The 15210-nt window shown below is 43.9% G+C and overlaps 1 protein-coding gene across 5 annotated transcripts in view; it reads right to left on the bottom strand.

Annotated features, from left to right (window-relative positions):
- kdm4b (lysine (K)-specific demethylase 4B) overlaps nucleotides 1–15210 on the bottom strand; it is an 88253-nt gene that overhangs the window by 39406 nt on the left and 33637 nt on the right. For all 5 annotated transcript variants that reach the window (XM_080430120.1, XM_080430118.1, XM_080430117.1 and 2 more), the window contains 2 exons: nucleotides 7033–7136; nucleotides 1247–1384 (listed from right to left, as the gene is read on the bottom strand). In XM_080430120.1, the coding sequence (XP_080286246.1) occupies nucleotides 1247–1384; nucleotides 7033–7136 (242 nt within the window). The remainder of the gene's footprint in view (nucleotides 1–1246; nucleotides 1385–7032; nucleotides 7137–15210) is intronic.

The following is a 15210-nucleotide window of genomic DNA, read 5'->3' as shown; positions in this document are numbered from 1 at the left end:
GAAAAGTGTCACCCTGGAACCTCCCGAGGGGAGACAGGCCAAGTGTGACTGAACACCGAGTGAGACACCCAAGAACTTGAAAATACTTTAGAGCAGTGGTTCTCAAAGTGGGATACTGGCCAGGACCCCCAAGGGGGGGGGGGGGGGTCCTTGAGGGGGTTCCAGGGGGTCCTGGAACCCCATCCATATTATCCATATTTTATACACTTTTTGAAAAATCTTGTTTTGAATCTGGACATCACAAGTATAGTAATACAAGTACACACACACACCCCAAAAAGTGAGGGATTGTTTGGCAGCAGAGCAAGGGCCATCGTCTACTGTCACGTTAGCAACCACGAGAGAGAGGCAGAGAAAAGTAAGCAACAGAGGAGAGAGAAAACAAGAGAGAGAGAGGTGAGGGAACGGAAGGAACTGACAGACTGACAGACAGACAGACAGACAGACAGATGAGGGGTTTCTCAGCGGCCAGGCTGTTCTCTTTCCCATTCCTCCATAATGTTTTGGGAGGGGGAGAAGTGGTGAGGATTGCTGGGTGGTGGTGTTGGTGGTATAGGGCTGTCAATTTGTCAGTAACAGAATGGTGAGGTTAAAGTCAACCAATCCATCTCTATCAGACTGACGTGTGTGTGCGTGTGTGTGTGTGTGTGTGTGTGTGTGTGTGTGTGTGTGTGTGTGTGTGTGTGTGTGTGTGTGTGTGAACTCCCCATGTGTAAGCCGACAGGCACAGAGCCATGGGGGAGAGGGAGGGAGGGAGGGAGAAAGGAGGCTGACACAGAGAAGTGGGGAGAGCCTGCTGCTCCTTAAAAGACAGTCGGCCACATGGAGTGAGGGAGGAGAGCGAGCGAGAGCGAGAGAGAAGGAGAAAGAAAGAAAGAAATAGTGGCACTTCAACAGAGTGGCACCTCATAAATCTGCCAAGCAGCCAAGTGGTGAAAAGGGATTGTGTGTGTGTGTGTGTGTGTGTGTGTGTGTGTGTGTGTGTGTGTGTGTGTGTGTGTGTGTGTGTGTGTGTGTGTGTGTGTGTGTGTGTGTGTGTGTGTGTGTGTGTGTGTGTGTGTTAAAACATCCTCTGGGAGAACAGAAAAGGAACTGAAGAGGAAAATGAAGTTCAACATGGAGGAGAGAGAGAAGGAAAGATGCAGAGGGAGAGAGAGAGAGAGAGAGAGAGAGAGAGATACTGCGTCGTCGTTCACTTGGTTAAAAAACAATATTGTAATGGGGGGGAAAAAAATTCTCTGCTCACCTGAGTGGCCACCTTGCCGTAATCCACCCAGCGCAGGGTGGCGAAGTTGGTGGACTCTGCACAGTTGAAGCCGTGGTTGAAGCCGGCGTGGTAGCCGTACGGGAACGTGACCATGAACTCCCCTTCGTTCTGCGTGACCTGGTGGTGACACAAAGAAACACACGTGTTATTGTGTCACATTTTAATCCACTTGACCGGAGACCCGCAGGGCTCTATGCTAGTGTCTTTTCTGTTTTCTGTTATTGTGGGGAAAGCTTTCGCTGTAAATAGCCCTCTCGACAAGCTTGTCGATCTGCTATTTTCAGCGAATGCTTTCCCCACAATACGGATTCTGGGGTTTAAGTGGCTAATCCACTGTTGGAAAAACATGTTTGCAATAGAAGGCAGACAACAAGAACGATTTGTTTATCATTTGGGCAAGCCAATAAAATCTCCTTGGGATACAGAAGCAACACAAAAAGGAGGGAAATGCATACGCAGTTCCATTTTTTATAATACATATAATACATATAAAAGCGGACCGACACCTTTAAAAAAGGTCCTGGTAACTCTGTTTTCTTTGGGCCAAGCGGAGCGCTTTCCAAACTTTGAAAACTCCTATTTTTTTAAAGAAATGCAGGTGTGATGTGTGGACAGCATTTTATGAGCGGACCAATCACAATAACATGTTGTCTGTTTTCTGGAGATTCCCGGCTCAAAAACATCTGCAAAAGGTCTTCAAATGTCCCCCCCCTGCTTAACCCATTAAAACCGGGAAAGCATCTGTGTCATTTTAGATTTTAGCGTTGGCTATTCAAAATAGAAGATATACAAGCTCAGAGCGTGTCACCTTGTCCCGCGCTGCGAGCTTGTACATCTGCTATTTTAAAAAGAAATCTTATGTGTTTGAAAAAAAATTGAATATTTGTATTTTAACACAAAATCTTCTCTTCTGGGAGGTTCCTGGCACAGAACAATTTCAGATGGATAAACTACTGATTTAGAAGGTATTTGTAGAATGGCCTCAGGTATTAATGGGTTAACCTTAAGTTTAAAAGGAACCTTCGTCCAGACAGCTCCTGGACAAGGTAGTGATATGACCTGTACCGCTGTCTGGGCTGGTAAGATGTCTCCTCTTTCATTTTCAGCACAGAAAGTGCTTTAGGCTGTGCTTTGTCTTCATAACAGAGCGGACAGTGGTGTGAACACACCCTAAGGGAACTCAAATACACTGTGAAAACACTAAGGTATTTACATTTTTATCCAAGGTTATGTCCTATGTTAAATTGCATTTTAGATTATCTTTTTTAATTTGTCACAGAGGGAATTGAAATAGCACATTCTATACAGAACAAGAAGCAAACCCAAAGTATAAAGTATAAATATATTTACATTTTAATCCAAGGTTGTAGTACATGTTAAACACGATGATACATATTTAATGTGTCATTGAGGGAATTCAAATGGCAAATTCTAAGGACCATCAAAGCATAGAGAATCGTATTTACATAACACATTTTAGTCCAAGTAAGTTCAATTATTCATGGCCGCATTGAGGGAATTCAAATGGTGACTTCAAGGGATTATATACATATTTACAATTAAAAAGACCACAATGGAAATAAAATCTCAAGATGTATTGTGTTTTATCCATGACATGTTAATTACAAATACATGTTCATGTATGCATTTTTTGTCAATCAAAAGGACAAATAATCAATACAAAAACACAAACCAGAGATTAATATACATTATTCGATGATATACAGTATATAAGGAAGAAATCTGCTTCTCGATTAATCAATTAACCTACTCGAGCAAGATTAAGTCTGTTATTGTTCTACAGGAGTACTACTACAGGAGTGATCAGACAGGAGCAAGTGAGCAAGGCACATCCCCCCCACACACACAGAGAAAATGTGAGAGCTTTCTCTGGAGGTGTGTGTGCTGTCGTCGTGTGAAAAGTTTGTCCGTGGGTTTTAAACCCCATCATCACGTATTGTGGGGGAAGCTTTCGCTGAAAATAGCAGATCAACAAGCTCACAACTCATCCCCCATAATAACAGAAAACTGAAAATACACTAGCATAGAGCCCTGAGGGACTCCGCTCAACCATATGGGGTTCAAGTGGTTAAAGTTAAGTTGAAAAGAGAGACATCGCCTCTCTCTGCCAACATCAAAGCCACAGCCAATCAGACTGCAACCGACAGGACTGGCCAAATTCACTTTGGAACTGGCATCAAACATGGAAAAAGATATAAACCTAAACATAAATGAGGCCTGTGAATCAATCGTTTCACGTTAAGATAAACCTGCTGTCAAAAGATCTCTTTGACTGAAGTTTAACAGCAAAAAAAATTACCAGACATAAGTACTTTTAACTAAGAACTGGAAATAACTAAGTAAGTGAAGTATAAATTGAGAGGGGATTTTCAGACACATGAACTTAACCATTTGAACCCTAGTCTGGGAGACTTCGGCTCACAGCCTGGACAGCAGGGGCGCGGCCACTGCGTTCTGATTCAAATCAATAGCCAATGAAGAAAAGGGGGATCCATATGCAGTGGGTGTTGCATGGAAATAGGAGCGACAGGAAGCAATTTCTCCTTGAGAAATTGCGGCCGCCATTGTTGTGTACTGCTGTTTGCCTCTCTCTGTTTAGACGAGTTGCACAGCTCTCAGACCGATAAGAGGCGTGTACGCTCAGAATCTGAGCGTAAGTTACATCCCGCCCACAAATACAGGGGTTTTGGCCCAGAAGTTCCTCGCCCCTCCCGTTTGTATGCGAGAGCTGGCGAAAACTTCTGGGAACTCAGATTATTTGAACCCTAGCTTTCCTATTCTGGGCGCAAAGATTTCTCCAATATGTTTATCCAATATGTAGTGGGTAGTGATGTGCGGGTCGGGTTTTTTCATGACCCGCCCCGCCCCAACCCGCGACGGAACGCGACCCGCCTCAACCCGCCCCGCGAACCCATATATAAATCTATGGCTCAACCCGCCCCGCGACCCGCGGTGGGAATATATATATATATTATATAGCGCTCTTTTAAGTACCCAAAGTCCCTTTATATGTCTACAGTAGCACAACATTGTCATGGGCTGAATAAACAAGCATGTTGGTCAAAATAGTTTTTTTTTTTTTTTTTTTCGTGGAGAGCGGCTGACCCGCTCACCCTCAGCCCGCATAATTTTCTCTGAAATCCTGACTCGACCTACCCGCGCCGCGGGTTGACCCGCGGGTTACGGGTCGACCCGCTCATCACTAGTAGTGGGGGTCCCTGCTTCATCTCTCTCTCAGCTAAGGGGTCCTAGGGCTGAAAAACATTGAAGACCCCTGGTGTAGAGGGAAATACAAGCAGACCTAGTATAGAGCCCTGGGGGACCCCGGTCAACTAAGAATATAGGGTTCATGTCCCCAAGGCGTCTATGCCAGTGGTTCTCAGACTTTTTCAAGTCAAGGACCCCCAAATTGATATATATTTGGCCGCGGAACCCCATCTGAAAAGGTTTTGCACCAGGGACCCCGAGAAGAGAAGATTTATGTATTAAAAAAAAACATCATTATTCAAAAATAGCAGATGTACAAGCTCTCAGCACGGCACGAAGTGACGCGCTGTGAGCTTGTAGATCTGCTCATTTTGAATAGCCAACATATAAATGGATAAAGAGGTTAACATAATTGCGATGCTATTAACCTATTTAGCTGGGGACGCCCTGGAACCCCCCCCCCCTCTTTATGACCCCTAAGGTCCCCAGACGCCACTTTGTGAACCACTGGTCTTTGCTATACTATCTTCGCTGAAAATAGCTGATCTACAAGGTCACATCGTGTTGTTTTTGCAAGCTTGTAGATCTGCTATTTTCACCGAATATTTAGCTTATTTCCACCCCCCCAGAATAGCAACGATCAAGTTCAAGTGATTATTCAAAAAAAAAATCACGGCTGGAACGCTGTCACCCCCGAACAAAAAGTTGCAATACATGTACAAAAAGGCTCCATCTAAACTTCCACGTTTCTTCTTATAAGCTGAACTGCAGGGTTGACGTCAGTCTCTCCAGTACCTGCTCAACCTTGTTAGAAGGAACTTTAGTTTTGTATGCGAGGAGGAGGGGGGAGGGGGGGAGTCAGCGCAAGAAACCCCAAACTAAAAGAGCAATTTGGCTCCGCTTCTGGCAGTCAAGGGAGGAAGAAAAAAAGATGAGAAAATCAAAAGACGCACAAAGTTTCCAGACCGAAGGAAGGAGGTGTGCCAAAAATAAGTTCACGACAAAAAATAAATATATTAGAACAAGTCGGGGTTTCCTGTAAGTGAGGTGTGTGTGTGTACGTTAGGGGTGTGTGTGTGTGTGTGTGTGTGTGTGTGTGTGTGTGTGTGTGTGTGTGTGTGTGTGTGTGTGTGTGTGTGTGTGTGTGTACGGTAGAGGTGTGTGTGTGTGTGTGTGTACGGTAGAGGTGTGTGTGTGTGTGTGTGACGGTGGCACATGGGAGGTGATAATGACGCCCGCAGGGGCAGGAACACAAGATGAACGGAAGGAAAAGGAAAATTAAAATAAAACATGCTGAAGTTCTGCTGACAGCACCCATGCATTGCACACTTATTTTTTTCCTTAAACTTTTAATCTTCCGTTCATTTTTCTGTAGCAATAGGTTTTTTCTTCTTTTTTGTAACAGTTATTCACTGCAGTATCTTAAACGGAGGAAGTTTAAAATACTTCAGACCTTTTTTGTTTATGCAATCGTCATTTTTCTGTTGGTGTGTGTGCCTGAGTGCGCATGAGTTTTGGTGAGTGACTGTAGCTGTGTTGGTGCGCTTGAGCATTGGTTCTCAAAGTAGGGTCCGGGGACCCCCAGGGATCCCAGGGGGCCCCCAGCTAAATCTGTTAATACATTTTAACCCCTTTATCCATACTTAAAAGTTGGCTATTCAAAAATAGCTCACAGCACGTCACTTCGTGCTGCGCTGCAAGCTTGTACATCTGCTATTTTTGAACAGTTTCAAGAAATCTTGAAAGTGTTTCAATAATTGTATATTTTTTAACACAAATCTTCTCTTCTGGGGTCTCTGGCACATAACATTTTCAGATGGGGTCAGCGGCCAAATATATATCAATTTGGGGGGTCCTTGACATGAAAGAGTTTGAGAACCACTGTGCTTGAGTGTGTGTATATTTATTTTATCATATTTTTCCAAGGACAAGATCCGTAATTAAAAAAATATATATCCTACTATAATTCTAGAAAGCTCTGTGGTGGTGGTGAGGCCAAAATCTCTTCTGCCCGGTTCTCCTCAGTGGCTGGAGCAATTGATCTGCATTTGCACACAGCCATTGACTATTACCATGTGCACGGAACAGCGAAGCCCGTTTTTCGCTTTCCCCAACTGTTTATTAGCGTTTTATGTAAAAGTATGTCGCCATGGTTACGGCTGCCCAGCTGTGGGATGGCCCCGCGAGCTATGGGATGAATGGCTCCCGGGTTGCCAGATCATGTGCGCATATCTCCCCACAGGTATGGACTAGTATTCATTAATTGGAGTGAATAATGTGAGTGCATTCGGAAAAGTTCCCCTTGATGTTACAAAATTTTGCAAATTTTGTCGATCTAGCTAATCCTTCATTCTCTCTTTTTTTTTTTATATGTAATTTTTTATTAGGGTCAGACACATGGGTACTGAGAAAACAGCAGCCCTCAATAAATGTCCTTTTCACACAGTTTCCCAGACAGTACTCAAGCTACAGAAACACAGAAGTTATACAAGTACTAATAGCTGAGGTAAATGCTAGCGGTGAACTCAACCACTCACCCTGTCGAAGGGAATGCTGTACTTCTTTAGGATGGATGGAGAGATGAGCGTCATCTTGTGGCGGAGGAAGGCATCACAGCCCTGGGAACTGCCAGGGAAGAAACCTACAGTGAGAGAGAGGGGTGAGGTAGAAATTTACTACAATGATTTGAAATAAATTAAAGTTAGGGTAAGTGATTTTCTTTGGTTGAAATGTGTTAAATAGCTTTATATTCCGATAGTATTCAATTCATTGCTATAGAGTGTTTGTTGGCACAACACCAGAGGGAGCTCCACTGATCTCATTCCCCCCAGATTCGGCACAAACACGGGTATGGAGTCATTCTACTATTATGCCACCAAAATGTGGGATGTCCTACCAACAGCCATCAAAAAGTGTGACTCCCTACCCTCCTTCAAAACCGCCATTAAAGAGCACATGTCTGCAATTTACAACTGTACCTAGACAAGTCTTCTAGCTTGCCAAAATATATTACCCCCAACAACTGTTTTTCTGTAAATATACATTTACTGCTCCTAGTATTGATGATTTCTTGTATAGTATGGCATCATTTGTATGTCTTTATATGTCTTGATGAATTGAATACATAGGACCACAATGGAAACAAGCCCTCAGGGCTTTTTGTGTTATCCTTTTAGCATTATTGTATTACTGTAGCCTGGTAAACCCTCCCTCCGGAAATCTCATTTGTAATTTATTTCAGGAGTGAGTCTGGCATGATCGCCCATTCGGAAATTTGGCTGTGGGCTGGAGTTGGGCGGGAGTAATACCGTTGACTGACAACCCCTTCAGCCAATCAGCAGTGTTCCCCTTTTTTTACCACCTCCCGACTAATGAGACGCAACAGGACTTTTGAGACGGCCATGCCCAAAATAGGTTGCCTTATTCGGATACATGCGTGTCACTGCCCGGTTCTCTGAATTTTTATTTTTAAATAGGCTCTATCATGATTAATTGACCACATATATGAAGTTAAACAACTCAATTCTATCCAAACGATATCTTAAAAGTAAATTCCGTGCCTCAAAATAAAAGTTTGAGAGCGTTTTGAAGTTTAAAAGAGAGTAGAAAACACTGCGTCAAAAAAGATGGCTGCCGTTCGTTTTTGCACTCGGTTCCATTCGGGCTCACTCAAACTCGCCACCTGATTGGCCAACTTTTGCTGTCAATCACAGAACGATGAGCGACGACGCCGATAGGCTCGTCAATTTGGTGAACGGGCTAGAAACGCCCAGACAAGCCTTCAGGCTAGTGAACGAAGGCTAGGCGAACAAAGGCAACAGGCGACTTTGTCAAAGCCCGACTTCGTCCATGAACGAGAAGCAGTATCATTGATTAGTGCCATATATAGTAGTGCAATAGATGTAGTAGTGTAGAATGTGTATAGGAAGCGTTAGACGGAGCCCAGCGGTCCACAACATGCAGACAAATAACTTTGTTTGGCAACGGACAACCTCACCTGATAAGTACGAACCCCAGCAGAGCCCTGGAGAAACAAGAATGGATTATTTGTCCCGTTTAACGTCTGTGTTTGCTCCAGGACCCACGTTCTCATACAGAACACCACTGCAAGAGGAAATCTGGCCGATGACGTCACAGGGGTTTCCCCACCAACATCGTCAACGAGAGGATTTCCTCATGCGCAACATGGACTCGAGACAAACGCAAGGTTTTTCTCAGAGGCACAGGAATACGGTGATTTTTCCACTGTTTTTCCTATCTCCTGGCACCACCGCATGGTCCCTGTTTTTCCAACGGGCACTGGAGGTCAACTACAAGGTTTTCCTCTGTGGGATCGGCGTGGAAACAGAGATTATTTTCTCCCTGAGTTTCCCATTTCCCCCAAAAGTCCATCCCCTCCCCTATCCCCCTCCCCCACTGCCCTGCTGCAAACACAAAGCCCCCACCCCACTCCCCCGATCACACCTCCACCTGCCCCACCCACCTTTGAAGCTACAGGGACAAAACAGCTTAAGGAACCTGACTTTTTCCAGACTGAACAGATGGACACGATTTTCTCCAAAAAAGGCCTACACATCATTCACCTAAATGTGAATAGCCTCAAAAACCCCACAAAGATGTCTGAACTAAGATCCATGTTTGGAAATGGCAAGGTAGGGGTTCTCTCTTTTTCAGAGACAAAACTGGATGACACAGTAGACGATTCTGAAATTGAGATTATAGGCTACAATGTCATTAGGAAAGACAGAACTCTTTGTGGAGGAGGGGTATGCATTTATGCGAGATCTGACATCATTTTCAATGTGTACCCAAAATTGGAGAACAACTCCACGGAATCGGTCTGGATAAAAATCACCTATCCTCACGCTAAACCCCTGATAATTGGCGCAATCTACAGGCCCCCAGGTCAAAATGAGTTTTATGATTTATTAGAGGAGCACATGGCAATCATTGGAAATTCGGAATTGATTTTGATTGCCGACTACAATACGGATGTACTCCGGAAAGACGCCGCCATATTTAAATCTTTCAAAAAATTCTGTGACATGCATAGCCTCACCCAAATGATAAAAAATATCACAAGGGTAGGCCCCACTTCTCAGACCATCATTGACCTCATTTTGACATCAGACCAGTCGAGGATTCCTTTAAGTGGAGTCATTGAGTGCAGTCTAAGCGACCATAACATCATTTTCTGCACGCGTAAGCTTCACAGATCTGTAGTTGATTGTCATAGCACGGTCAGCTGCAGAGCTGTGAAAACTTACTCATCAGAAGCTCTCACAACAGCTCTTGAGAAAGTGGATTGGTCAAATGTACTCGGTGGCTCCTCGGCTGAGGAGTCTTGGACTGGTTTCAAAACTGCTTTTGTGTCTGTTATTGATAGCCTAGCGCCCAAGAAGGTGGTGAGAGTCAGAGCCCGTACACAACCCTGGATGAATGGAGACATCCTAAATGCAATCAAACTCAGAAACAAAATGTACTCTGAGTTCAGGAAATGCAAAGATGTGCAACTACTTGAAAGATGCAGAAATCAACGAAATGTAGTAAACAAATTGGTCAAAACTGCCAAAAAGAATTTCTTAAATGAAAGCATTGAGGCAAACAAAAGCCACCCACAAAAGCTGTGGGAAGCGCTACAGAAATTGGGCTGCAACAACAAAATTCAAACCAAAGCTACAAACATCTGCATTATTTCAAGTGGCGTGCTCATTACCGACAAGCAAGCGGTAGCAAACGGTTTTAACAGCTTTTTTACCACCATTGCAACCCAGTTGGTAAGCAAACTTCCTCAGCATTCAGGTTTGTACGGCTCTGACCACATCCATGCTCACTATGTTAAACTAGGGGCTAAAAAAGACTCCTTTTCATTCAAACCAGTAAATGCTGATGATGTGCAGAAAAAACTACTCGCCCTCCAGCCAAACAAGGCCACCGGCCTTGACAATATCCCCACCAGATTCCTCAGAGACGCAGCTACTGCTATTGCCCCCATAGTAGCCCAAATCACAAACCTATCCATCAGCCAGTGTCACGTCCCACAGGACTTCAAGTTGGCAAGAGTAATCCCTCTGCATAAAAAAGGAAGCAAATTAGAACCTGGCAACTATAGGCCTGTTTCCATCCTTTGTTCCATCTCAAAGGTTGTAGAGTGATTAATTCAAGAACAAATCAACAGCTACCTCAGCGAGCATAAACTGTTGTTTGAATTCCAATCGGGCTTCAGAACCTCCCATTCCACTGACACATGCCTACTGTATCTGACCGACTACATCAAACGTGAGGTAGACGCGGGCAAATACTGCGGCATGGTCATGTTGGACCTCCAAAAAGCGTTCGACACTGTAAACCACTCAATTTTACTTGATAAGCTGAGGGCGATTGGTTTTGACTGCACATCACTAAACTGGATGAGATCTTACCTGGAGGGAAGAGAACAAGTGGTTGACATCAACGGAACCATGTCCTCATCCCTCCCGGTGAGCTGTGGGGTTCCTCAGGGCAGCATTCTAGGGCCGTTACTGTTTCTTCTATACATTAACGACATGAGTGCTGCCTGTAACTGCAAATTGTTCCTGTTCGCTGATGACTCTGCACTCCTGATCTCGGGAGAGGACAAGTTGCAAGTTGAGGAGGCGCTCAGCTCCGAACTCTCAAAAATCCGTACTTGGCTTACCGATAACAAACTGTCACTACACCTTGGGAAAACTGAATCCATTCTCTTTGGGACCAAACATTCCCTCAGACAGATGGATGTAAATGATTTCAAGGTCAAAGTCGATGACACAATTATCTCTAGCAAAGAAGAGATTACCTATTTGGGTTGTGTACTTGACAAATACCTGACAGGTGAAAGCATGGCTACAAAGGTGGTCAAAAGAGTAAACCAGAGAACCAAATTTATGGGCAGAGTTTCCTCTTTTGTCAACCCTCAGGCCCTCAGGACCCTCTCTGGGGCCCTGATTCAACCACTTTTTGACTATGCTTGCACCTCCTGGTACTCCAAAACCTCAGTGTCACTGAAGACTAAGCTTCAAACCTCCCAAAACAAACTGATTCGGCTACTCCTCGGATTGGGGCCCATGACCCACCTTTCTCCCACCCATTTTGCCAGCCTAGGCTGGCTCAGGGTGGAAGACAGGGTTAAACAACTAAAAATGGGACTGGCCTTCAAAATTGTAAATGCAAATTTGCCCGATATGCCCCCAATTCCCGCATATCTGAGTAAATACCTCCAAAAGGTTAGCGACACCCACAGTCACAATACCAGAGGGAGCGTTAACAACAATTTGGTACCACCCACCCATAAATCAAACATGGGCAAATTCTCCTTCTACAGCACTGCCACCCAGGATTGGAATAGTCTAACTCCATCCCTCAAAAAATGCAGTTCGCTGGGCTCATTTAAAAGAGCCTTAAAAAATCACCTTTCAGGAGGCCAAAGGTGGAGGTAGTACCATTTTCCCCGTTAGACAGCAGACCCCCCCCCCTGTTCTTGTACATATTTTTTTCCCCTCTTTTTTATTTTTTTTTGTTGTACATAGTGTTATATATTGTTTTTGGCTGTTTATTTTGTAATGATATTTGAACTGTGGTGCCACTATATATGCCTATGAATTAAATACCAAGGCCCTCATTGGAAACAAGTCCGCAAGGACTTTTATGAACGGACCTGTTAGACAAAGTATTTTAAATGTAACTGTGCTGTTTTACATTTTTTGCCTAATAAAATATTCAATCAATCAAAAAAGGCCAGACTCCTTCCTGAAATCAAATGCAAATGAGATTTCCGGAGGGAGGGTGGTTTACCAGGCTAGTAGTACTGTACCTCAGTACTGTTTTTTCAATCAATTCATTACTGTATGTTGTTTGTATTTTCCAACACAGCAGCAGTCAGTCAGTTACCACCTCTCAGGAGGAAGTGACAATGGGCATATTGTTGGAGAAACAACAAAAGCAGACATCATAACATTAGCGCCTGAAACTTTACTCACTCACTTATAAAGAATACATATGTATAAGTCTGCTGGGGGTAAATTAGTTATTCTTCTGAATGAAAACCCATGACAGTGGAGAAATAAATGGACAAGCCAATGCACCAATTCCACACATTGTTGAGGAGTCGCAGTTCCCGTTGAACGTTGTTCTTTTTCACAGGGAGCACGCACGCACACATACATACATACATGGGTTCTCTATACTCCATGGTTCTCTATACAGACTGTCCATCTGTCTTCTCTATTCTTAAGTGGATTTAGTAGTCAGTGGATTGTCTGCTACATACCCTTCACTCTTGGTTACACATCTAAAACCTAAGTACAGACCAGGTGCTGGGTAAAATAATTAGTTCACAACAACATTTATATTTATATTTAAATAATTCAAGCTCCCTTGTATTTCTTAACCTTTTCAAACACTCTCCCACTGTTCTGAACACGTGAACCAGTACAGTTCTCCCTGAAGGATGTGTGTCATAACGTGTGCTCGACCCGTGTCACTTTATTAACACGTTGACACGTCTTTGTGCAAACGGCCCCAAAGTCAAACAGCGGTACAACTTGTTGTACAGGGAGTAGACAAGTCCTTATGTCATCCTGACATGATGGGGTGTGTGTGTGTGTGTGTGTGTGTGTGTGTGTGTGTGTGTGTGTGTGTGTGTGTGTGTGTGTGTGTGTGTGTGTGTGTGTGTGTGTGTGTGTGTGTGTGTGTGTGTGTGTGTGTGATGACAAAGCCACGGTGGGGGGTCATAATGCCTCTAGTCACACTGAGTGTTATTAAAGTAACTTATGATGTTAGATTGTGAGCGCTGGGTGTGTGTTGGGTACTGTGTCTGTATGAATGATGTGAGGTGAGGGTGGCTGCTGCTGCCCTGGTAATTATAGCTTCTGGAAGATAAACTCTACTCTCCAACTAATCTGTCAGCACAAATGCCCTAAACATGTAGTGTTGTTGTAGGAATAAACACAGAAGCACCCGGGAGGAAGTGAACTAAGAAAGGGGAGGAGCCAAAACCGAGTTCCTGTATCTACACCAAAAAGGAGGTGGTGCCCAGAGGCAAAAACAAAGGGAAAAAAGGTTGGAGAGCTTGTAGATCTGCTATTTTCGGTTGCACAACACCGGTGTGCAACTAAAGCAAATATCACATTTACACACGATTTGTGAGAGTGAAAGAGAGAGGACAATAAGTGGTAATAAAATTGTTATGCTGCGAATCGATGTAGCTAGACAAGACATGATGCCTTATCAATGGTTTTAACTTGAGCTGCTGTTGTTTACCTCATCAGATGCACTATAAATGTGTTATTTTTCCAGATGTGATTTAGCTAAACATGATATGCCTTATGGTTTTGAGCTGATGCGATGGAGCTAAAAGTCAGATGCACATCATGCACTTAGATGTGTGTATTGTCGTTTTTTTTTTTAGATGTTCAGATGCACATCATGCATGTTTTCTTTCACAGATGTTTTATATTTCATATAAAATGGCCGGATTTGGCCCGCAGGCTGCCAGTTGAATAGCCCTGCCTTATATAGTCACTTCACTGTCATCTGGGGACCCCCCAAAAAATCATGTGGGGTTGAGAACCACTGCTCTATTTTCTAGTGACTTCAAGGCGGTTGGTTGGTTGCTTGTGGATGGGTGCCTGTAACCAAGTCAACCTGAATGCCACGGACAGAAGGAGCAGTTTAATCCTTCACTGTCATGAAGGACGACAACGCCACAGAGAAGAGAGAATGGGCCAGAGAAATGATAGATAACGCGGAGAGAGAGGAGAAACAGGGAGACCCACGAATGAGTGAGTGTGTGTGTGTGTGTGTGTGTGTGTGTGTGTGTGTGTGTGTGTGTGTGTGTGTGTGTGTGTGTGTGTGTGTGTGTGTGTGTGTGTGGGAGCTGATAAAAAGTGACTAATGTACTGGTGCAGTCTGGGTATTAATCCACATTAAAATGCAGCCGGCGCTGTGTGCAGGGCTCCTCCCCGGGACAATATTAACTTAAAGCCTCAACACTGCATGGTCCTTTCAGGATACACCAGCTAGCTACTATTACATTATTTACCTACCCACCACACACACACACACACACACACACACAGGCTCAGGAGCTAGAGCTTGGGAATCAAAAGTTCCCAGTTGGATCCCAGGCCCCCCGCCCCCCAGTTCAAATATTATTATTTTGGAGGGATTTTGAGGGGATTATTTTGGGGGGTCCCCAGTTCAAATATGATTATTTTGGGAGGATTTTGAGGGGTCCCCAGTTCAAATATGATTATTTTGGGGGGTTCCCAGTTCAAATATGATTATTTTGGGAAGATTTTGGAGGGTCCCCGCGTCCAAATATGATTATTTTGGGGGGTCCCCAGTTCAAATATGATTATTTTGGGGGGATTTTGGGGGGGTCCCCAGTTCAAATATGATTATTTTGGGTTGCGAATCACTGCGTGGAGGAGTTGGTGCCCCCAAAAAAACAAATGTTTTCTCCTTTTATTTTACCAAATGGGTTCCCAGATTGTTCAAAATCCAAAAACCTTCTATGTCCAATACCGTTCCTTTTTTTAAATTCTTATTTTACAACATTTTTTAAATAGTGGAAATAGCAGATCTACAAGCTCACAACGCGTTGCGATGTGTCACATTGTGAGCTTGTAGATCTGCTATTTCACTACTTTAGTGCAACACTCTTGTATGATAAAGTAAGGCATTAATCTACGGAGGCA

Source organism: Gymnoscopelus braueri (genome assembly GCF_963280865.1).
Source record: "Gymnoscopelus braueri genome assembly, chromosome: 6".
In the NCBI taxonomy this organism is placed as follows: domain Eukaryota; kingdom Metazoa; phylum Chordata; class Actinopteri; order Myctophiformes; family Myctophidae; genus Gymnoscopelus; species Gymnoscopelus braueri.
Note: the sequence above shows the minus strand (reverse complement) of the source record. Positions and strands in the feature narration are given on the sequence as shown.